This window comes from Pagrus major, chromosome 13 (assembly GCF_040436345.1).
Source record: "Pagrus major chromosome 13, Pma_NU_1.0".
NCBI classification, from domain to species: Eukaryota; Metazoa; Chordata; class Actinopteri; order Spariformes; family Sparidae; genus Pagrus; species Pagrus major.
In genome coordinates, this window is record NC_133227.1 from 3,679,443 (window position 1) to 3,705,775 (window position 26,333).

General features: G+C 36.9%; 1 protein-coding gene across 6 annotated transcripts in view; it reads left to right on the plus strand.

Moving 5' to 3' along the window:
* LOC141006798 (RNA-binding protein Musashi homolog 2) overlaps window positions 1-2,847 on the plus strand; it is a 259,908-nt gene extending 257,061 nt beyond the window's left edge. For 3 of the 6 annotated variants that reach the window (XM_073479042.1, XM_073479046.1, XM_073479047.1), the window contains 2 exons: window positions 89-159; window positions 1,230-1,317. In XM_073479042.1, the coding sequence (XP_073335143.1) occupies window positions 89-130 (42 nt within the window). In that variant the 3' untranslated portion in view covers window positions 131-159; window positions 1,230-1,317. Of the gene's footprint in view, window positions 1-88; window positions 160-1,229 lie in introns of all 6 variants that reach the window. The other 3 variants (XM_073479045.1, XM_073479043.1, XM_073479044.1) reach the window with 2 other exon arrangements.
* Window positions 2,848-26,333: the final 23,486 nt, after the last annotated feature.

The window sequence follows — 26,333 nt, forward strand, 5'->3', positions numbered from 1 at the left end:
CTAGCTGACAAAAAAAAAAGTTGATATGATACTCACTTTTCTCTCCTTGAAATGCATACTGACAAAAGCACTAACTGTACACTTTTAGGGCCCGTTGATTGCGACAGCTTTTACAAATGGATACCATTGAACAGGTGGCCGGTTGCCATCTCATCAGAGGTATTGCATTTTATTTACTGTGCATTTCTATCAGTCTCTCTCTCTAATATGTGTTCATCACATTATTCGTTGTTTATTCACCTCCCTCGAAATGACAGAGCTGGTAGTAAAGTGTGAGTGTGACGGCAGGTTTAAATTTGGCGAGGTGGTCTTCTGTGTTACATCTGAACCAAAAAGACAGTGGGGAATATTATGAATAATTTAAACAAATTCAATCATTCATCAGTTTGTTTGTGTGACTAAATGTAGGAAGAGTCACGCATACACCCATACTACCAGTTCTGCATTTTTTCTTTCTTTTTTCTGATCAACATTTTGAAATGTTTCCATCCTAAATTAGTCTTACACGTATTTTACAGTATTTACCAGTTTATAATGTTTTTGATGATTTTGATCAAAGTTCTTCACTATTATGACTGAAATAAATCTCAAAAAACTTTTTAGCCAAAGTCAAAGGCGATCATTAAATATTTCCCAAATAGTAAATGTCTGAGGAACCGAATATTTCAGTTTTATCATGTTTATTTTGTCACTGTAATCCATCTTTACTGCTAACATTGTCCCTCATATGTACAGTATAAAACCCATTCTAAATGTCTTGAGCTTTTCGTCTGCTTCCAGCTATTTTTGTAGATACGATGTGTGATATGTGTTGAACATTTGTGCGCTCTCGTTTAAATTGCTGTTTATTTCCAGCTAAGCAATCAAATACTCGACAGTAGCAGCACATGCATGAGAATGATTGCTAAGTTAACAACAGGTGTAACTGCTGTAAGAAGTATAGATTACTTATAGAGGTGTCAACATACATACACCAAGGTGTTTAACAGGCTGTCCTTTACTGTAATTACATGTATCGATGTTTTACCCGCAGCAAGTGTTGACCTGCTGCACTTTATGATGATTGCTGTCACATTTATTTCACGTTAATTTGTCTCAGTAGGTGTCAAAACTGTTTTGTTTGGCGGTCATGTGAATGTCAAGTCATTTCAGGCAGTATGTATGTTCAGGATTCAAATTAAATGGTTTCTAATGCTGTCGTTATCCTTTTTCTTTCCTTTATCACCCAGCAGAGTATATCTGGTGGCCCAGGAAAGACAGGACGAAGTTTCTAATTGGCTTTGTGTGCAGGTGATGCTATCCAACTTCAAGCACTACAGCATCACCCGGGCAAAAAGAACGAAAGTGGGAAACCATATGAAGAAGAAAAGAAAACGTTAGTCATCTCAGAAAAATAACAACTGCTGTACTATAATCCAAACCTCCTATAACTTTACAACCTGGTTTGGTATGATGTTTCACGTCGATTTCATTCACCTGTTTCCTTCCTCTGTTTAGCTTTTTTGTTTCGATTAGTTTTTAGGGAAGTCATTTTAGTTTTAAACTTTAATTTCGTGTCATTTTATTTTAATCTTCTAGTATCTTTGTGTAAATGGAGTTTTATGTTTGGAAGTACGGGGGTCATAGCCAAGAATATCTGCAAGTCATGTCTTCATCTTCGTAGTGTAAAAGGCGAAATGATTGGATGTTCCAGTCTTTCCTGCGAAAAAAAGAAGCTCAGTGTGGAGAGACTCCGAGAAAAAAAAAAAACATTTTAAGGAAAATTTAAAGAGGGTATCTAAGTAATAAATCTTAGTAGCTGTTTTATTTCTTGTGATGTCTCATTGTTAACCATAATTACCTATTTTTGGGCAATACAAAGAGGACTCCAATATTTTTATGGTCCTTTTTTATAAGTGTTGTTTTTGTTGTTTAGAAATATATATATATGCTATAACAAAATTTCATATAACTACATTGTGAATTCAAACTTGAGAAAAAGAAATGTAGCTGTACATATTATTCCAGTCACTGCATATAACCAACTCAGTGAGAGAATAGCATATTTTTGTGATGGTGTGTCAAAAGAAACATGTTATAGCGTGTGAATAGAAGAAAAAAGCTGTAAACAGTTATTATTATACTTTTTTCTTGCTGGAAGACGGTATAACGACCCCGGAGACAAACAGACAAAAACACACTTGCTCTGTAAATACTCAAGCTGAATAATTTTACAAGTGTCATACCAGCAAATTTACAAAAACGGCGAGTTAAGTCACGGTTTTAAGAAGTAAAAAAAAAAATAAACAACCAGATTGGTATCTTTTGTCTAACTGTTATAAGGTATCAGTATCATTTCAAAGAAAGAGAGAAAAAAAGATGATTTAATCCAAAGCACACTGTACTTAGATGTGAAGATCAGAACTTGAACCAGGCATTTTCCAGTGCTCTGTGCATCCTGACACTTTTATACTCTTGAGAGGAACTTGTTAGCTGTATGTTATTGTTTTTGTTTCATCCTGCTCGTTCCTGATTCATTTTTTTCCGGAACAACAATAATATCCAGGGCTCTGTTGCTATAGAGCCTTTTATGTGACGCTCGTTCTTTCTTGAATCAGTTCTTTTGAGTCTTTTGAATGAATTAGGAAAAAAGTAAACATTTTGATACCATACCTCAGCCTTTTGTGAGTTCTATTGTGGAAATCATTTGGCAGGTTTTAATTTATTCTAGTGGCAAAATAACTGAAAAACACTGAAAGGTAATAAAGCGAGTAATCCTTGCACTGTGAGTAGTGAAGTACAGGCCATTTTTCCTATTTGCACATGTATATGTTGGCTTTTTAAAATAAAAACGGCCCTGTGCTTTGGGATAGTATGAAGGATTTTTGGGGTTCGTGTATTAGACAAACACTTCAGAGTTTTGAGGTGAGTTAACAGCTTGGGAAATAGTAACTGATATGTTGCAGTGTACACTTGGATTTCTTTATATATTAGACCCATGTCTCATCTGAAGATATTTATACAGGGTCAAAAAGATGACACTGAATTATTCACTATCTGTCGCTGCACCAGGTTTTACACAGTATGTGTGGTAAATGATTTTACTCAAACATTTAATAATAATGATAATAATATACTCCAGAGTGCAGTCCGGTTTTTAAAGTCACTGATGGAATGAATGGTGTGTATTCTGAAATACTCTGTTGTTTTCATTTTACCCACTTCTTCTTCTTCTTCTTGTCTCATTTCTTTTTTCTTTTTAATTTCAAAACAACCAGGTAAAGATATAATGCTGGATACTTCTAAAGTAAACGACGTGGAGGTGTGATCAAGTAATAATTTAAAGAGTAAAGAAAAAAAACCCTTGTAATGTTCAAATGTAAAAGAAAATGCGAAATACAAAACTATAAAAAAAGAAAAAAAGAAAGATGCTTCTTTGCTGATTTCAAGTTTAATCAGAGTTTTATTGATACTTTGTGGTTTATATATTAATAATTGTAATATACTATTAAAATGTACTGTGCATCCATTGCTTTCTCTCTTTCCATTCCCCATCCTCAGAGATCCTACTTCTTTTTGTTGATCATTCATGTATTTCATTAGTGTGTAAAGAAATCACAGTTAACTTGTAAACAGAGTGCTGTCTTTGATACCAGTGTAGTGGTCTTTGTTGTTCTCCCTTGCTCTACCTCTCCTTTCTCTCATATTTATCCCTCTTCCCCTCTCGCGCTCTTTTTCTATCTCCTGTAATTACAAAGTAGATGTTATATAGGACTCATTAATATAATACTTGTAGTGAATAGTGGATTTAGGACCAGTCAAGATAGACCTTTCTCTAAATGATCATGTTATTATGATATTTGCAGACAATTATTTTGATAGAGGTTCATTGTAATTTATTCCCTGTATGTTTTATTTTTTTTAATTTTTTTTTTTTTTTTTGGTTTTGTTTTTTGCCACTCTCACATGGTTTTCAGCTAACCAAAGCTCTCATGGATGAACAATAGAGAAACCGTTGCTGTAAGATGGAATTGTTCACAAGGCATTATTTGGATCCCCACCCTTGAATGTTTTAAAAGGGGTGTGCCATACTACCTTAAATGCTAACGCTAGATATGCAAAACCTTTTTTTTTTTGTTTTCTGATTATTTTCTAAGAGGGGACACAAGCTATAATCATGGAAAAAAAAAGATTTTATGTAAAAGATATTTCATATTTTTTTAAGAAACATACCAATGATTACCACTCGAGTCATAATATCAGTCATAGTGCTGTTCAAATAACCTGTTTTAAATGTTTGTACCCAGGTTATTTTTTAGATAATACTGTTTCTGATCTCTTAACTCTCTCAGATGTTTTATCAATAACTAATAACTTTAATCTTAGATTCTGGGAGCTACTTGTTTTAATCTGTCATCAGTGTTCACATACATTGACATTATAGAGGTAGAAATAAAACAGACTCCATTAAACAGAAAACCTCTGGCTCAAGAAGAAGCAGGTGTTAGAGGATCGAGGCTGATTATTAGATGGTTAAATTCATGTATTGACGTTGTAGCAGCACCTGAAATCTGTGACTCACTGCTAAGATAAAAGACAGCAGTAAAGATTATTTTAACGGGGCACTATGTAGCTTTAGAGAAGAAATTCAAGCTCAGAATTTTAATATGTATAATAATAATAATGAGGTAAAAATACAAACTCAGAATTTTTTTTTTTCATAACTGAGTAAACAAGCTGTTCTCAGAGGAAAATGAGGTCCCCAGAACACTGTTTGAAGCTAGAAAGGTGGCAGGGTCCGCCACATATAAACAAAGTAAAACGGTATGAAGTTGTGTTGTCCTTTAAGGTTAGTTTGTTTATTTAGTTTATTCAGTCATGAAAACAAAGAGAGTTTGTTTATTTAGTTTGTTTAGACATTAAAAACAATCAGCCAATGAAGATCTTTCTCTTCAGATTAAAATTTCTTCCACAAAACTACATAGTGCACCTTTAAAACTTGAATTTAAAAAACTCAAAATAGCACATCAAAAAGCATGTCCACGATTCAAAACCTGCTGGATTTATACAGGCAGCTGTGTTTCAAGCAAAAAAAAAAACAATCCTATTATAAACAAGCCAATTCAATTTAGGAGCTCAAGCTGTGTGCACACTCCAGCCACAGATTGAGGGCTTTTTTTTTAGTATAATTTCAATAAAACATAATTTAGGTTTTACACCAGTTATTTAATTTATTTCACCTCATGGGGTCTTAAATTGAATACTGTTTCATTAATAGATAAGATTAGTGTCTTTTCACTCTTCACGTCCGGTATAGACCGTCAAATTACATACAGTATGTACAGTAATGGCAGCTTTGTTTAATAGAGGAATTATTCCAATAAATCCAGCAAGTATACGGGACATTGTGTTGTTTAAAAATACCCCTAAAGACAAGTCAAATGATATTTAACTTTATTGTAAAATGATAAAAGTAATTGACAACACAGGAAGTGAAAAAAGTGAAAGAAAGTTAACGTCATTTATTTAAAACAATAATGAGTATTAAAGCTTATATTCGCCTCATTGCTCATTTTGACGTCAAAAATGTCACTTGAGTAGAAAGATAGTAAATATAATAGGAGTCAGTCATTTAAGTGTACCAACTTAGAATTAAAGAAAGTGTTCCTCTACTTCATTTGTAGCATTGTCCCTCGAATTTATCCAAATATTTCATCAAATGATAAAGTAGAACTCAGTCCACCTACAAACCGATACGAGAGGCTCATTAGCAGCTGTACTGTAGTTGTTTCGCGTTTTGCTGCCGTTTCATCTAAAAAACCAATAACAGTGCTACAAAATATATTGTTGTGTTTGTTTCACTGTTGCAGCGCCCGGCAGCGCTTACACTATAATTAAACTGAAAAACTCAAACTTGAAATGGCTCATCTTCCCTTACCCCGACATCAGAATTGGCTCTTCTCTTGTTTTGTGATCCTGTAGCTTGGACTTTAAGGTAGCATGGCTCTGTTGCTGTAATTTTCATTTTATCTCAAAAACTGACAGCAGTTTACAGCTGATGAATGTTACACATCTTAGTAGACTAGCTTATCCATTATTGGGGAGAGGGGGAGGGGTCGTGGTTTAAAGAAAAAAAAATAATCAAAAAAGAAAAAAAGTCAACCTGGAAGGTGTTGACATTTGTAGTGTACTACCGTATCCATTTAAACTTGAATCTTGAGGCAAGTGCTAGGCAATGGCCAAACAATTTTATCCCATCCGTTGTAGGGGGGAAAATCCAACCCTGAAAAACACACGCACTTCTGAGATTTTTGTCGTCTGGGATTGGAGTCTGTTTTCTGAATATGAACAAGCTGGGACATCACACAGGACTGTTTCAGCCTCTGCTCTGTTTCCGATTAATTAGACTGACTTTGAAGGCTCATTGAACGTTCTTGAGCACTTATACCCAAAAGAGGCTTATTCATAGTGGTGCTAATGGTTTTAAACCAGACAATGTGCCCTTATCTCTGAGAGATACTGGATACTGTCACAGTGACCACAAAGTTAGTGGCTAACATTTATAGTGTTAAAGATCGCTTCATGCTCACAAATCCAGACTGAACTCTCCAAGGCGACAGAAATGACACAAGTTTCAGCTGTACTGGTCTGTGTTTTAGGGTGAATTTCCCCTTCAGTCCAAACCATTGCCATCTCACCCATGCTCATTATGAAATATATACACACAAGTTGCAATATATATGTGTATAGATGAATATATACTTGCAATCCTCACTCATTCGAACTGAACAAAGTTAGACTGGAGACCTCAGCTGTATACAGAATAATCCTCAGCTCACACCCAGGTTCATTTAGCGGAACCCGTCATTGTTAGCTTATACGTTCACCCGACACGAGAGTTCACCCCTGGCGTGTTTGTCGAGTTTGGAGCAGACCGCATGGCCTAGAGGGGGAGCCTGGGAGCTCTTCAGACTGCACGGACGGCAGTGTGAGGCTCTGCTGTGCTTCCATGTTCGTGCAGGCTGAGCACAGAGCTCTCTCCGCTGCTGTCTGCCCATTCCTAACACTTGCCCCTTTTTTTTATGTTAACCGACTTTTTATGGCGAGAGACAGACAGACTTGACTGACATCTGAAAGCATCTTTCAGGTTATCATATGGCTTGCTTAAGCCCTGTTGTAAAATATACTAAAAAAAAAAAAAAGATAATAATAATGATAATAATAATAATGGATGGGGGTCTCTCACATATCAAATGTGGAAAGTCTAATTTTATATTTGTATTTTCAAATAATAATATTGACAAAAAATGTCTGTGAAAGGTTTCCATCCTCTACTGTGGTCCAGAAATTGATGTGTCTGTCTGGAAAATAAATAAAATAAACTGAATTGTTATATTACTTGTTTTCACTGTTTCATTGTATTTTTATTTTCATATATAAAGAAGGTAAAATCTGATATATTTATCTACACATTTCAACAGTGAACCATCACATCAAAGAGACATTATCCACTCTCCATGCTGTTTAGCATCTGCTGACATCCCATAACTGGATACTGACACAAGACTTTCTGTTTATTGTAAAAGACAACAGTGTTTTCTCCTTCTTTTTTTTTTCATTCCGCATTTTCACTCGACCGCACACTCAGCATCTCGGCGCGGGGATCCTTTAAGGTCACTCATAAGTCAGCAGGATTAATAGAGTCTGAGCACTGAAGATGCATTTTGAGGAAGCGGGTGAACAAACAAGAGCTGGCGTGTAATTCTGCTGCCCCTCAGTGGTCTCTCGCAGCGCTGGGAGGAAGGAGGAGAGGGAGGAGGAGGAGGGGGAGCGTGCCATCCACCACCAATGCTTTATTTTTCATCAGCGGTATCACATGGAGAGCATCAATATTAGCTGAGGCTCAGTGTATAAACGGAATGAGGATGTGATGAGTAGATGAGCAAACAGGCTGCTGCATGACAGAGCCGTACAATAGCAGAGACACACACACATGGAGTGTTCGGGTTTACCTTTCATGTGTTTGTCACAGTGTGATTAGTTCTGGAGAATTTCATTTCAGATGCCAGAAACAAAAATCTGATTCCGAGTCATTTTCTGCAGCGAGCCCCGAAGAATGAACCACTGAAAATGTCAGAATAATTTCTTCTAGCAATGACTCTCCTTCTTCTGTTTACTAAAATGACTCGTATAGTGCTGTATGTATTATTAAATACTGTATCTTGTACTGGCAACCACAGACATAGCTTATAATAATAATAATAATTATGTATTGAATATTTGGTGACACTATATAATAACCCTCGTTATTAAATAATACATTTATAGTTAATTAAACTTTAGTTATCGTTATTTCACTGATAAAAAAATCTATTAAATGCTTTATTAACACGTATTAAGCAATTGTAATTAATAAATAAATGGTTTATAAAGTACTTGATTGATTGTTAACAGTCACTATAAACTAAAGTTTAATTAACTATAAATGTACCATTAATTAATGATGGTTGCTATGAAGTATTAGCTTATATTCTCTATTCAAAATATCTTTTTGTCTCTGTGATAGATTATTAAATGTTAAACCTAAAGTTAGTGTTGCATTGAAATTCAGGGATCAGGCTTTTTAATGCGGCTGCTTGTCAGGTGAGACTAACAGTCCGACAGCTTCATCACTCATTCAGACAAGGTGATCTATAATTCTGACTGAGATCAATACTGTTTTTCAGAGCCCAGGCACTACAAGTTTAGATCACACCACAGCCTTTGTTTGCATTTTGGTGTTTGTGTAATGGCCGCAATGATCATCCGATTGACAAGTCTGGACTTTTCTTGGTTGTTTGTTTTTTACTTTTACTGAAGCTGTTTTTGATTTCTGGCTTTCTCTGACAGAACAGTGTGGAGGCCAGTCATAAGGTATGTGCATAGAGCTGCAATAATCTGCTGATTATTTGCACAAATGAATTGTTTAGTCTATAAATGTCAAAGAAAAAAAAAATGTAAATGACAAATGGTGTCTATTATCCAATTAACAGCCAGAATCCAAAAACTCTTCATTTACTATCATAAATGTCAAAGACATTTAAGAAACTGGACCCAGCATTTTTGCTTAAAGACAAATGATTGATCGATTTTCTAAAATAGTTGGCAATTAACTTTCTCTGGATCAACTAATCAATTAATCAAATAACAGTTGCAGCTCTAATACACAACACACAAACATTTGGTGCAAAAGCAGATCAAATATTCAGTCAAATGTTTTGGATGCCATGTATTTTTTTTTTTTTTAAATGTCATTTTTGTTTCTGTTTATTTATACAAAAATGTTGTTAAATCCCAGGACATCTGGAAGACTAATACACCTATTTTAAGCACACTTGGATTTAAGAAATCTGTAAAAGAGAAATTTGTACAAATGATTGAAAAATGGCTGGAGTTTGGTCCAGATCCTGGTCACTGTAATTAGCAGACAAACTCATCAAACAGTTGATCCCTGCTGAAGCTGTCTGTTTTTTTTCTTTTTTAGAACGTACAGGCCTAACTGGTTGACCTTTCCAGTCCACCTGCCTTTAATTAAGTGCTAATTAAAAGTGCCATTACGATCAGAGAGCTCGACACTCGTCGGCCCTCAAATACAAGGATTCAGGTCCTTTGGTGGAACACTGCAGGACAATCAGCAGTCATTATGGGAGCTAAATGTCAGCTCGCAGCAGAGAAAAGGGAAGCTGTTATTAATCTGTGGAGCCAAAGTTTGTTTTGGAATAAAGATAATAAAGAGTAATATTTGAGCAGCAGGGCCTACAATATAGAAAGTTATCACTTATCTGTATCTAGCTATGAGTCCTAGAGTCCCTGCAGTGATTGTATGTTTATATATTTAAAGGGGGACTATGTAGTTTTGGACAAGAAATGTATTATTATTTTAGAATTTTAATATTTACAATATTAATTAAATAATATAAGCTCAGAAATACATTTTTTTTCCATCACTGAATGAACAAGCTGTTCTCAGAGGAAAATGAGGTTCCCAGAACACTGTTAGAAAACAGTATGAAATCGTGTTGTCCTTTAAGGTCAGTTTGTTTATTCAGTTTATTCAGTCATGAAAACAAAGAGAGTTTAGATTATTTTGTTTGTTTAGGCAGAAAAAAAAATAGTCAATGAAGATCATTCTCTTCTGATTAAAATGTCTTCCCCAAAGCTACATAGGGCACCTTTAACCAAAAAAAAGATACAAAAATTCAGAGCGCTCACCCACGCTTTACTAGCAGCATACATACAGAGACACACACGCGCATAAATTTGACCAAATCTTAGCACATCAGGCAGCATGTCACCGGCTCATTTGATGGCCTCACCTCATACCAGCGGCTCTGTGTGAATTTCCCATGGGCCAGTGCTAACAGGCTGAATGTGACAGCTCCTGGCAAACACAAACAAGCCACACCGTGTGCAGAAGAAATGTCACAGCGAAGATGCAGCATGGTAACAACGCTCCGGCCGGCCGATGTGGAGGTGTAATGAAGAAGTGGTGGTTCAAGAGGCGCCTCTGCTGCCTGCCACCTCGGCGTGCGTCAGCTTGAAAAGCAGAGGAGAGAGCTGGAGAATACCTAGCCCGCCATGCATATTCATGCAGTGATGTGGTGCTGCAGCCCCCATCCTCAGCCTGCGAGGACACCTCGGGGCCCCTCAGCATTTATTAACGGTAATTAAGAGCTAGTCTGAGATGCCTGCATGTTTAATTGCCAATTACAGGTAGGTTAGATATAGATGAAAATGACAGCTATTTATATAGTACATCAGCCTAAATAATCAAGTTTACACCTTGAAAATAGGAATGGAATGAAAGGTTGGGAAGCATCCAGGATCCTCACACAAGCCTGGCATTGTAGGAATTCAAGTGCAATAATGAGCAATGTTCAATGGATATGCACTTAATTTTATGTGCATCACTAAATTATCTCCCTGCACAGCCATGTAATGGTTGCTCCTCTTTTGAAGCGGAAAATTTTTTTGACAGAGCTGTGTAATAGAGTCAATAGTTGATGGGAAGACTGCTGTGGATGGGGAGATGAGGCACTCAGGTGGCTGTTTCCTCCCAGACTGCAGGCCTAATGTAGCCTTTGGCATGGAAATTGACGTGACATTGATGGGCACTCTCCCGCCGGCAGAGAGTCGTGCGCCTGCACAGCCTTCCAATTCACTAATAATTGCTGATTAAAAACTAGTTAAGAGTCCATGAAAACTCAAATGTGCATTAACCAAATGACCTTCTGGGAATGGCAAATAGTCTGCAGCCAGGAACGCAGACAGCTTCATATGTGGAACTGGTCCCTGGATTGTTTTGTAGAGGGTGAAGATTAGAAACAAACAGCTGTGTGAGGTTGTTTCATTGTCTCCTCAGCTTTACTTTATGTTCTTGAGCTCATATGGCCTTTTCGTTATGAAAGAGGAGTTTGACAATCCGACACACATGTTGATATCATCCTAAACGTGACTGGAGTGACTCTAGAAAAATTATAATCAGTAACGTAATCTGAATTTAAAATGAGCGTTATAATCTAAAAATATAAAAACTAAGCTTTTATTGTTTACAGATTTTAGATTCCATTAATTAGCTGCAGATAACATTAATAAATTATGCAGGGAGTGCTGCTCAGGTGTGAAATATGGTGTCAGTCTGGTGCTCTTCAGTTTGGGAATCCTCTGAGGCACTCAAGGGATTAAAGAGTTAAAAAACCTTTATCTTATGTCTATTGAATCAGAATAACAGTATGTGTTTTACTTTATAAAGTCACCTCACACACACTCTATGATGCCCGTGTAATATTTTACATCTGCCTGTTACACAGGGATTTCACTACTTTACTTAAAGCACCCAATAGACACCTACATTTATCGTCATTTGTAATCACAATTTAATAGTGATTATATGTGTTGATTATATTAGAAGTGATTATAATGTATTACAACTATGATCTTTGCAAAAATAGTGAGTTACCTGCTATTGATACTTGACCTTGTAAGTCATTTATGACTGCTTATAAATACAGGCATGCTAAAACGCATTATAACCATGTTTATAATGCATTAGACACTGGCGTCACAATGAGTTAGGATTATCGCTATAAAGTATTAGGAATATTCATGAGCGCTAATTGCTATAATTATACAGTGCTATAGGTGAATCATCACTCATTATAAGTATGTTCATGGTGTGTTATAATGTCTTTAACAACTTATACATTCAAATTAGGTTTTAAATGTATGTACATATTTTTGAATTACTTGATCAAATTTTATAGTGCATATGATCATTTATTTATGCATTTTATAATGCATTATGAAGCATTTGTTTTTCTTTTCTTTTTAAAAAATGTTTTATTCCCTCAATATAAATAATGCTGAATGGAATTTCTTGTAAAGTCTACTCTTCATCATTATCATGCTGTTTTTCCTACTTATCTCCTCATAGCTGAATCCATATCTCTGGTGTTTTATGGTTCAATGCGGAAAAGAAAGAAACATACACTTGTGTATTCAATGTATTTATAGCCTCAGTATTCCAACTTGAGCTGTATGCGTCCGATGAAAAGCAGAGGAGGCCATGAGCTAACTGACTCAGAAAATTCACATATCGTGTCCCTCTTTCTCTCTCATATTATCCACCAGATGAGGCATTACATGCTTACAAAGGCCATCAGTTTTGGCCCAGATCACAGAGGATGCAGCTGTCTGTTCATTGTTCATCATCATTGTCTTCGTGGATCTGATGCGCCGCAATCAATAGCTGCCTTAGAGCACGCAGTGAGCAACAGACTGCACTGTAGAAGCAGGTAAGAGTGTCAATTATTACCGGAGGACAGGGCAAAAATACAGGGTAAATGCCAAGAGGGGGGAGAGGTATTGGTGTCGATGAGATCATTACTAATGGATTAATGATTCCTTGACTTGGTGCTGCAAATCTCCAGCTTTTATGGCCATTTTACAGCCTCTACTTTGGAAAAAATATGCCTCCCTGCCCAGTGAGGTTTCAGTGCATCTCCAGTCCTCCCTGTGCTGAGGCATCCCAAAACTATCATGACAGCAATTACATTAATGAGAGATGAATGTGTATGTGTGTAGCTGTTGGGCTGCTGGGCTGTTTATTGCCGACAGGTCAAGAGGCCTGCTAAATCTAATATTGTTTTAGTGGAGCAGCTAGAGTGTGTGTCACTTACACACTCTGACATTTTGCATCGAAATGTTCCCAGTGGAAAACATCCTCATGCTGATTATTTCTCAACACAATACACTAATTAATTAGACAAATATATATATATATATATATGCAGACTCACAGTATAATTCGCAGCTTTCATACTGGATTTGTTGGATTTGTGATCATTTTAAAAGCTGCGTCAGAGAAATGGCCTCAAAGGGACCCAGAGTATTTGCTCTGACACCTCTGATGTCAGGTTAGAGGTGTCATGACAGGGCAGTGTAATTCTGCTGTGATGTGGTATCATCAAAGTATTGCTGTTATGATACAAATATTATGATCTGTAGAGGCAGCGAAAAGCTCAGAAAACCAGTGTCGCTGCCTCTAAAGTCATTCCGAGTGTTAATGAGAGCTGTGACCTACCAAGCATGAGAAGGAACAAAAGCGCATCCACTGGTTGACTCTGCCATTCAGAGGTTTATATCAGATAAAAGGTGATTTATATGAAATGCCAAGTAATTTGACACAAGTCTGCTTGTGAGAAATACAGCAGAGGTTTCAAAGGCAAGGTCAAACTCAAGGTCGTTTTCATATTTCATTGGGAAAATTTTGATAAGCAGCATAGCAATGCAATAAAACAAATGACGTAAACGCACAGTACTTAATTTCTGTTGTTAATGAAAACCATGAAAACAGAAGACTAGTTTTTCTGATGTTTTTCAAAGTAGCATGGGATCATGGGATTTGTTGTCTTCATTGTTGAACAACCACCATAGAGTGTCGCAGGAATGAGTCCTAAAGCCTGGAAATAATTTAGCATTTGTGCACTTCTGGTTCCCTCATCTTAAAGTCAGTGGGTTTGTTGAATGGGTTTTCAGTTAGCGTGAAATAAGGTCTGTGGTAACTTAAAGGACAAGTTCACCCGAAAAGGACAGTTCAGTCATTATCTACTCAGCCTCGTTCAGATGGAAAGTCAGGTCACGTTTCTTAGTCCACAAAACATTTCTGGAGCTCCAAGGCAAAACAGTGTTGCAGCGTTCTCCTAAACAACTGAAGTAGACAGGGACTTGTTGTGAAATGTAAAAAAACAACTGGAAAAACCATACAGCTTGGCCAGTGTAATCCAAACCTCTGGAATAGATGTTATTTACACCCTTGAAGCGCAGTCGAGCTTGTGCAACCACTTCAGACAGGGTGTGGCTAACGCTTTTAGCTTAGCAGCTACAGTGAAGATTTCAGCTTTAAATAAATTGAGCATAACTGCTCAAATCTTACTTGAGTAGATAATGACTGAACTGTTCCTTTAAGAGATTATCAAGCTATTTTTTACAACATAAAATACAAAATACAGTAAATTCCCCACGCGAATTTAACGCATCTTATAAAGTGGCTGCTAACAAGTGGCTAAATGAGACTACAGAGGTTGCTAGGGGCATTGAACCATGGAGACTCATCTACTCACTAGTCCGTCTTTTACAGGCTGACTTTCCTTGCAAATGATTCTCTAGCTTATAACTTGTAGATTGATCAATGTATAGCAAAGTATGGATAGTACATGTTTGTGTAATGGGAAACTTGGTAGTGGTGATGCTGAAGTCGTGACCGTGATGTAGTTCATTTATAGCCTTCGTTAGCCAACGTTAGCTTTTGACTTCTGCCGACCCCATTTACACTCAAAAATCATAAAAGCGGTGTTCATCTATGAAAACTATCTTGCTGAGTGAAACGTGTAAGTGTCGTTAAGGTTTGTTTCCCACAGAGCTTATTTTTGTCGAGGGAACTAGCGCAGTGCTAACTTCCAGGTTAGCCTACAAAAATATGTCATCCATGCCATCTGCTCTATTGACAATGAAAATGTATCCGACGAGACAGAAATGTTTTATTCGTGTTGCGCTTAATCACGTCGCTGTCTGAGGTATCCTCTGATGTTGCGCTGGAAGTTAGAGTGACGGGCGATCAAATGAAATGCACCAATACTTAAAAAAAAGAAAAATCTTATTTCTCTGCGTTTGAACATCATTGGAAACATTTGGGATAATCTAAGTACACTTCTGAACAAAATGGTCTAGTTTTGCTTTCAACATTTTAATGCAGAAATGTTACAACATATATGTTTAAGAAATAAATAAATGCCAACGGCAACCAAATAAACTGAATAATAGTGAATAAGATCATATTTTTTTCTTAGCAGAAACATACTGAACCATACCTGTGCTGACAAACAAGTGAATAAACTGTAGTTACAGCTTGATGGCTGTATGAAAGAAAGGTGATATAGTTTATGTTTTTTTAAGTAGTTTTTTTGTTAATGGCAAGAGCAATAGGCAATTCCAAGCCATAGCTTGCTTTTTAATGTTTTTTTTTTCTGTGTGTGTCTGTGTGTGTGTTTGTCTGTGTGTTTAGACAACACATACTCTTATCAATCTCTGCACAATAACAGAAAACAATTTGCTAATGTTTTGAAAATAGCTTTCCCTTCCCCTGCTCCAGCATTGAGAGATGTATGCACAATTTCATAAACACAATCAGTGCGCTGAATGGCGGCACTGATATTCTGAAAAAAAAAAAATCTCATTATTGTTCCTGAGCTATGGAAAAGCAGTCAATGGCCCATATCACACAAAAATGCCCTCCCTCCTCCCCCCTCCTCCACAGCAGCCCACCAGCACACAAAGCTTAATTCGACCTAGCAGCAGACAATATGCAGCAGTTTGCTGAGAGAATAATACTGATGACCACAAAGAAATCATCAGCAGGCCAGCTGCACATGCCACAGTCTTCGGGCGACACCGGAGGCCCTGCTGCTGAGATCATGTGGATGCACCAACGGCCATCTCATCATGTATTTGTTTTACATGTTTTGAGCTGCAGGACCATCAATACAGCTGGACTATGTCATGTCCGATTTCAATAATTCAATAAATCTGGATCTCTTTAGTGCAGAGCTGAGGAGAAGCCGTGACCTGTGTCACAGTGGCTGCCTTGCGTGGATGGATTTCCAGTCTTTTGTAACTCACTCACTCATGAACAAGTGTCAAGACGAGTGGTCACGGAGGAGTGCAAGTAAACAGGAAATGAATGATCGGCCTCGTGGGACTGCATGCATAGAGTGTAAGTAACCGGTGTTTGTGACTAGACAGACTAGAAGTGGAGACATACTGAGACTACATATATGGACAGCTGTAGTGATGGATGATGACAGTCCGCTGCATAAACAAAGGAGTTCAATGAGCCATAATAGGTGCATATGTGTCAAGACTCCTCAACTCTGCTTTGCAGCTTCATTGTCTTCAGAGGATTGATCCCTCTGACTTGTGGTTCAGTGTAAAATATCTTAAAGGTGCACTGTGAAAAATTATTAGTTTGACATATTCAAGAACTAACTAACATTACTGACCAATGTGAAGAAATAACAGTTTTAGTATTTTGTCAAAGATGTCTTTTTATTGTGTTGCACAGATACCTACAGAAGTTAGCATGCTAACCAGCTAGCCCCAGCCCATCCTTTCTCATAATACCACTTTGTACCTAAAGAGGCGGTAGACCGACGTGGGCGCTGATTGATGCCCAACCTCTCGTGCTTCACACCTGAACCCACCTATTTTTGTTGTCCACTAGAGCCCTGGTTGAAGTTGCTGCAGACTGCTAGCTGCCAGGCTAACTGAGCTAATTAGCCAATTGCATTTACAGTTAACAGTTACTCTAGTGATGTGCTGTGCCTCTGAATGTTTGGAATATTAATTTGACAGGTGGCCACTTCTTACATACTGCACCTTTAACCACAGTTGGATGAATTCTCATCAAATTCGCTACAGACAACATACATTCTTATGACTTTGTGGATCCCCTGAAATTTCATTTTGAAACATCATAATGTCAAACCTGCCCAAAAGTGTTCCAGGTGCCAACACCAAAAGTTAACAAAAAAGTTGTACCATCAGCAGTGCAGCCTCTATGCATATTTAGACGAAACGTTTCTCTCTGGGTCCCAGCCGCTAGGGGGGGCCACCAAATGTTATTTTGAACCAAAATACTCACCATGACTTATTAAACCAACAAAATTAACATTTTATTTATTGTCGCTTTAGTAAAATATAGCCTGTTTCACAATGAAAGTATTCTTTTTGTTTTTAATGTAACCTCAGAAGTGCATCTGGGTCAGTCGGCCACATGACCTGAGAGATTAACTGATCTAAACGAACTACTAGCTAATGTTTGAGTGAATTACCTTGTTATGCCAGGACCTACACATGAGGGGCCCAGCCATATCAGAATGTATGAGGGCAGCTGGAGCTCAGGAAGAAGAGACAGTCGTCCATTCATAAGGTTGTCTTGATTCAAATCATTTGCATGATGAAGCTTTCAACACTATGATGGACAACCATAGAGCACACTAGAATAAAATCATAGAAAGAATGTGTGTTTCTAAAATATGAATATACAGAATGAGCTTTAAACACAGTAATATGAGCCGTGCACTTTGCTGCCCCTGGTACATTGCGATTTCACAGTCTGCTACAGCCTTTTGAGCCCTTGAACCTTCCTGCACTCACACATTCTCGCCGAGCGCACAGCTGATGTTAATTAAAGTCTGCGAGGGTTCGCTGTTTTAAGGCTCAGCATGGATGTCGGGACTGGGCCCACGGAATTTGTTCTATGAACCATGATGTACATCAGATCAGTTGCAACTCTGGCAAGTACTTGAGTGTGACATTTGATGATGTAAGGTTTATGGTGATCACCACAGATCACTAAATGTCAGGGACTGTCTGCTCACAGCTGATATATTCATCCCAGAAAGCAAGGGATGCACTCGGATGATACACTGCGGCTGGTTTCTGTCCCTGTCAAGAATGAACATTGAAATGTGTGAGGGCTCTCAATAGAAAAACTGTTCCATAAAACACTTCTTGACCCGCACCGCTGAGAAATGTCATGTATCACGTTTCTGTCTGCCAAACCGAACGCAACAGAGGAATAAGACCACGGATTATTGAGCAATGTCGTACAAATATGAGGCCTGATTAAAAGACGCACAATTACACACGGCTGTAGAGAAGCTGGCCATTCAGTGTCAGGTTTGACACTCTGTGCCACAGAGCAGACCGATATTAAAAAGCCCCATTCAAGCAGAATGCAAATGTGTCTATATGAAATCTTTTATCCTGTGGGCCAAAAAGAAAATTCGAGTGGACAGACTTTAGATACAAAATTTGTCTTGAATGTTCTATTGATATAATGCAGACTTTTTACCTCTTCTTAAACATTTATTGTGCTTTTTTGTCACTTGATTACTTTTGAATAAAATAGACTTTTCTTCATAATGGTAAGCATGACTGCTGGAGATAAAAAAAAGCAACCACAGTACATAAGCAATTTCCATTTTGATGCTACTTTATCGTTATACTATATAAGTTACATCAGCCCAGTTGCCAGGTTAAATTGTTGGCAGTTAACGTTTCTGCAAACCCAATAATACATTCACATTTGTGACGTGTCACAGGCTACATACCATATTGACATTTCTACAATATGAGTCACGTGATGTTCACATTACACGGTTATGACCTGACTTTCATGTTGTTGAAGTGCAGGTGATGGTGATGATATTTTTGACAGAGGACCACAGTGTTTCAACATGAAGAAAGCATGATAAGCTTGTAAAATATGCAAAGCAACTTTTAAGTGTAAACCTGTGTATCCCAACATTTGACTTTTGAGACCCTTTACAGAAAAGCCGTTTCAGATGTCTTTTCATTGTTTGGGGTTAGGGCCATTTTTATTTTGGCCACTGGGCTGTGGTGTTACTTTTGATGATTTAACTACATATTGTTTGACTTTTTGAATGCATTTAGGTGCATTTAAGTCAACATTTAGGTGTTTACTTCAGTTTAGATTTCTGTGCTGGACATTTTAGCACAAACTGTCTCATTTGCATATTTAAACATAAAATATCAGAAAACCTGTAATCCAAAAAATGTATTGTCTTAAGTAATCGGCTACTCACCTGTAGTGTCTCCCCTTAAGTAAAGGAATATGTCTCCCATCACCCGATGAATACTCTCAACTCATGTACATGTCTCGGTAATAGATCTATGTCAGAGATGGAGATTCATTTACAGACATCCTTGCAACATAAATATTATTTGTGATGAATTGAAGCAGAAAGATACATATTTTAAGGTCTGTGGGACGACATTTTCACCGACAGAAGAAACAAAGTTGCTTTTCAGAGCGACAGTAAATTGATTAAATTGTAGAATAAGGAAATTACATATAGTTTAATATATATACATATACTGTGTATATATATATATGTATATATATATGTATATATGTATATATATATGTATATATATATATATATATATATATATATATATATATATATATATATATATATATATGTATATATATGTATATATATGTATATATACTGTATATATGTATGTATATATATGTATATATACTGTATATATGTATGTATATATATGTATATATATATATGTATGTATATATATGTATATATATATATATGTGTATATATATATATATATATATATATACGTATATATATATATATATATATATATATACATATATATATATATATATATACATATATATATATATATATATATATATATATATATATATATATATATATATATATATATATATATATATATATATATATATATATATATATATATATATATATGTGTATACACTGTATGTCAATCTAGCTTTTAAGATTGGTGATGTAGTGGAAGTCCTGGCCTGATCAGGTGTATTGTCTTTCCGAGCTTGCTCTGTAAGGACGTTTATTTGTTTTTCTTTGCCAGAAGGGTCACCCTGTGTTCATCCTTTTCGCAGCAGTCCTGGAGTGGGAAGTTCAGAAACACCTCAGCGGAGATGAGCTGTTGAAACAAACATCAAACCTTTTAGTGACCTTCCAGCACATTGGACAATCTCTCCGAGCACCAGTGCACTAACCATCAAGCCCCATGTGGCCTCCGTGGAGTACAGAGTAATCAACGAGGTAAAATTGAGGGGGGTGGCGGTAAACACCGGTTCAATTCCATGGACAGAATGGAAAAAAAGGTGCATGTGTGTGTGTTTGCGGTGAAAATACGCCACCTGCAGTGTCAACAGCTCCCACAGTCACCCCAGAAATCACACAAGTCTGAGATTAACACAGGTGGCAAAACATATATATATATTTCATGTTGGGTGGATAAAATGTGAGCATTTTGAAGTTTATTGTGTATCAACTTCAGTCCTTTACATGTCCTAGACACTGAAATTTCCATTTTAGAACATTGAGGAAGGAGATTTTATTCAAATTATTCAGGAAATATTAACATAATAAAGTAATGTAATAAAATAAACAATGAATTAGTTAGATTATAATCCATTTCCAAATTAAACATTTATTAGAAGTATCTACTTTATTGGGCAATTTATTTACAATGCCACAGAAGCAAAGACGATGAAACCCACCCTCTTTAGTCTTGCAGTGGCTGTCAGTGAGTGCGATCTTCATCCACAAGGGGGCGTCTCTGAACAACAATCAGCCCCTCTGCTCACTGATGGTGCAGCAGCTCCAGTCCCAACACCTCAGATCAAGCTGAGCTCATTACAGCCACATGGCTTCCACCGATGCTGCTGTCCTCTCTCCATCCAGCAGCTTGTCCAACATCTATCAGTGAGCAGGGGCATCTCCTAACATATGCTGTCAAAGAAAGAGGACTTCTGAGAAACAGATGTCTGCTCATTTAGCTGTTTTCGTTGGTGTTGGTAGCCAAAAAGATTATTTGGAGCCCAGATGAAGACTAAGTGGTCAAAGTATGATGGCTTTTTTTTTTTTTTTTTTTTTAATGATTTAGCTGCTATCAGAAAGGCTTTTTAATTTTTCCTTTCTTGTTTGATAAGTTTGTTTACACTTGGAATGGCTGGACCTCTGATTTTTGAAAAAGATGATCTAAAATTAATTAAAAATGTGTTACCTGTCAGGTGTAATTGACGGCTAAATCTGATTTCATCTCATCACTGAGAGAGAATCATTTTCCTCCATGAGACTCAACAGATGTTCAGTCTTCTCGCTGCGCGTATCATTTGTGGATTTTGGTTTATATATTGGACATTTTGTTTCTTGAAACTACATTTTCAGCCAAATGGAAAAGACATAAACATTTAAAGGAAACTTTTACATTTGTTTAACAGCTTATCATAAATACCAAGGCAACTGTCCCAGGTCCTGAGGTCCTGTGGCCCCCAAAAGCTCAAGACAACTGTGTGTCAACTGGTATGTGCCAATTTATTTGGAAATGTATTATAATAGAGCATGTTTGTTAAATGTATTTGAAAATCTATTTAGTGCAAGTTACAGATAAAAGTCTTGCATTAAAATTCTTGAAAGCAAATTAATAGACAAAGACAATTCTGGCCATATGTTTCAAGTACTTTCAATGAACCTGTGTGAAGAACTGAGTGTATCTTTACATAAGTATCAGTCACGTCACTGCACACGAGTCATGAAAGATAAAACTAGATTTTAGTGCATCGGAAACAGGCTAGAATAAACTGTTAATATGTTTTAAGACAATAGGAGTTAGAACTTAACTGCAACTTAATTTAAAATGTAATCATACTGTATATTTTGCATTAAAATCAGTAATGTCCTTAAATAAATGTAGCAGAGTAAAAAGTACAATAATTCCCACAGATGTATTTAGTATATATGTAAAGTAGCACAAAATAGGAACACTCAAGTTAAGTATATGTATTTGAGTGAATGTGTTTAGTTACATTATGCTGCTCAATCACAGTATCAGCCGATACTGTACGTTAAAGGCCTTGAGGTGGCCCCTTTCTGATCTTGAGGACTTGTCTCAAAGTTTATCGAAGATTTTGAATGCATTTGTGGTCGTGCACATGTGATCAAGATGTTTTCCTAATTATGAAAAAAACAATGTTATGGGTCAACATGCGATCAGGGAGCAAAAACAGAACACAGCACACAGAATTCTTCATGAAAATTTGACATTTTAATGGAAACTAAAATTGTGAACACTGGAGGTTTCTTCTTTTTATTGACTCTATTACATTGTTTGGAATTTGAGGGTTATTATCATGCTTTAAAAAAAAAAAAAACATCGTAATGACACTTCTGTTAAATTCAAAATGAAAAAAATTAAATAATCAGACTGCTCACTTAAAACTTATGTCAACCTGTAAGACATTTGAGAAAATAATGCTATTGCCTCGTTTTTTTAGGGGGGCAAGAGATGTAGAAGTGATAACAGGAGGAGCAGACCAAAAAAAAAAAAAAAAAAAAATGCATCGACAAGCACAACAGCCATTTGAGATGACACAGAGAAAACAAAAAGATGACTCGGCACTACATATCACCTCTTTTCCATGACTGAATCCTCTAAAGACACATGTTGCCCTTGTACTTCACTCCCTACATGTGGAATCATTAACACTGTACCTCTCAGGTGTCATTGAATAAAACAATAAAAAGCCCCCTAAATTAAAAGTTTCCACAAGAGGCAATGACAGTTTAAAGGAGGGACAGTTTTTAAAGTCGAGCACAAACACCAAGTCCAGCATTTCCCATTACAGACGATTGATTACTGGATGAAGAAGCAGCACTTTCGGTATTTGTTTTACTTTTTTTTTTTTCTTTTAAAGATATCTCCTCTCTCACACCGTTTAATAACACGCTCAAAGTGACATTCAGCTGCTACAGTAGTGACTTCTTTTCACTAAAAATGCCTCCGAAACCCAGCACGATGTCAGGAAGCTGGCTGTGACATCATCAACAACGTCCCCCGGTCTGTGCAATTGCCATTCAGTAGCTGAATATCTGAGTAGTGTACCTTTGGCGAAAGCAGATTCAGAGTTGTTGAACCGCACGTTAATAATACCTCATTCCCCCTCACGACATGATCACTACAAAATAAAAAATATATTAAGAGGAACTCTCGGATGCAGTGGACGCTCGTCACTCCATCACAGCTATTTGAAGAAACGAATTAAAGGAATTTGTATAAAATCAGCTGGAAAAGACTTCAAATATATTAACATTGGTGCTATTGGGGGGGAAATGGGTCTACATCAGCGTTAATCAGGAACTAAATCAGCTAAAACTCATCAAAAATGAGACATCTTGATTTTCTGTTATCGTTTATTCCTTTTAGTCTCATCCTACGTTTGCATCTATGGATAAATTAGGTTACAACTCAAAAATAAAACTATAAAAAAAAAAAAACAACAACACGTGTTAAAACATCAATTTGTTAAATCAGTTCAAATGTGCTACCTCAGACATTAACTCGACAATGGACTGAAAACGAGTATACACACCAGCAAGCGGTCGTCATCCATCCCCATTCAAACTGATTTTGGCTTTTTAGGTCAAACCATTCGGAAACACAAGCCATGAAATTTCCAAAAAAACAAAAACAAACAAACTAACAAAACACAGATAACGCTCATTGCTTTCAGCCGCGTCCATGTAGCTCTAAAGAAAGAAAATCAGGTTTAGCTGTAAGAGAACTCAAACAGCAAATGTTACAAAAACAAAGAAATAAAAATGGCACGGATATATGCTGGAAGCAGATTTTTAAACAATCAAAATTGCTGTAAAAAGTATAATATTTTTTTCACACAGGCACCTGAACATGAAACAACAGGGAGGGGAGGGGGTGGGGTTGAATTATACAAGGAACTTGCATATAATAGGAAGAACTCGCTAAGCACACACCGAACTCGTCACTCACAACCTAGAAGCCTGCGTCTGCATCCTTGAGGTGATTGCACATCCTGAGGGGGGTGGAAATATAAACTCCACGTGATCAGGCTTTTCTGTCTCAACACACCCAAACAGTCACTCACCCCAACACCCCGCCCAACACTGATTAACCGTCTACTCAGCTTCAAGAACCAATTTTTGGTTTGCAGGCTACAGTGCTAAATAATAGTTCTATCATTATAAATGCATATTCAACATAGCCTTCTTGCTGTATTAAGTGCTTGAAAATAGAGGGGCCTTGGGGTTGGGAGGATGGAGATTCTCTTGATTTCCCTGTACAGGACCATCCTCTCAAAAAACAAAACCAAGAAAAATATTTGAAAAGGTCGTAAGACTACAGTAACATCACATACTACTCATTTTGATCACCCTGTTTTACATTTAGAAGCCTGTAGATGCATCACTGCCTGAACTATTTGGCATTCACCGTAAGGGAACCCGTTTACCTCACTCTGCCTATGGATTACGGGCAATCGGGAGAAATTAAATTGCAAGATTTGTGTAACTTCATGACAGATTAAATGTCAATTTCCACAAGCACATAAAAAAACATGAAAGCCTAAATGCTAATAGGCAATATCTCCTCAAATACTGTACCCCAGATCCGACACAATTGTTCTCATTCAGAGGGCAGCGTATGATAATACACTCATCCATCACAAGCTGTACAATGGAAGCCAAAACAAAAGCATTTTTAAATACCAGAGAGCCGACTGAGATTAGACGTGGAAGTTGAATGTCAAGACAAACTGGCTGCAGTTACGACTTCCCCCCTCTCTCCCTCGCTCTCTTGCACACAAGCTGCAATCAGGAGGACACAGTGGAAAGAAGTGTACTTGAAAAAAGCTCATACCCAGATTGTAGCAACCCCACAGAAACACCACTGATGTTCAGCAATAATAAATCAAGAGGTGCTTCACTGTGAATGCACGAGGGAGAAGAATCAACCATCAAAGATTGCAAGAAGATTACAGTTTAGTTTACATAGATAACGCATGGAGCAATGTGCTTTTTTGTTTGTTTGTTTTTTTTAAAAGGGGAAATAAACAGGAAAACTTTGATTTTTCGAGCCCACAATGATCAATGACAGCACCTTGCATGCCATGACAGTTTCTCCACACAGCTAAATATTTGGTGTTTTGTCACATCATATGAGACTATAGGACTCTCTAATTCAACAATTCCAATTTAAAAACACCACATGACGGGGCCATTTGGCAAAAAAAAAACAAAAAAAACAAAAACAATATTGAACATAGTCATGGCTTTATCAACACTACCTGAGTTACATTTAATAATTCTGTTTTTAATCAACTTATTTTTTTTCTGAAAAGTAACAGCCCAGAGCCATTCTTTCAAGGAGTATTTCTTGTCAGTACATATAGATCTCTCTAGTAATTAAAAGATAAAAGCAATTAGTTTACATAAAGTGCTATTAATCCACACATTAACCAAATCTCCTAAAGAAAAACATAAAAACAATCTGGACAGTTCCTTCGTTATGTTGAACAAACCGATCCTGATTTGGAGATGGTGATGAAAGTGATGTAACATGCTGGCCAGTTAGCAGTTAAATTTTGGGCTCCCTAGACTTAATTAGATCTTTCAATACGAGCTCTTTTGCAAAAAGAAAAAAAAGAAAAAAAGAAATCACCTCAAGAATTTGTGCAACAAAGTTGAATACGCACCTTAAAACATTTTTTTTTTTCAACAAATGAACTGCAGGCCACACACACCAGCATCTTGGGTGATGATTTTTGTAGCTCCATATAACCCATTTCACACGCCGCATGGATCACATGGTGTTATTGCACACTGGTTTTGCAAATGTAAAATGTTATCCACAGTAAAAACATTAACAGAACAACCCATCTTCACATTTCAACACAGTTTGACATAGTGGCTAGTCGGGGAAACCTAAGATTAGTATTGCAATTGTTGTTGTTACTGTTATCTTTGTGTGGTGATGAAGAGCGACCTGACTCGTCTGTTTCCACCGGTAAACATGCAAAAATAAGATGCCATAAGACAGAAAAGCAAAGACCCGATGCAGGGTCAGAAAACAACAAAAAATCTAGTTTGTAAAATGCAACACATGTTCCTCTGACAAGAGGAATCGAACAGTTTTTACACAGACAGAAATGCAGGCAAAATAATCTGACTGGACATCCTGAGTCTTGGCTGAACAAGTAGCACAAAACGCAGAAGACTTTAACGGTAGTGATGTCTCTTGCTTCACAATTTGCCACTCAGGATTCATATTAGAAGGTATATGAATCTGAACCTTTGCATGAAATGTATGAAAAGCTTTAAGATGAAAAGGTTCTGCCTTTA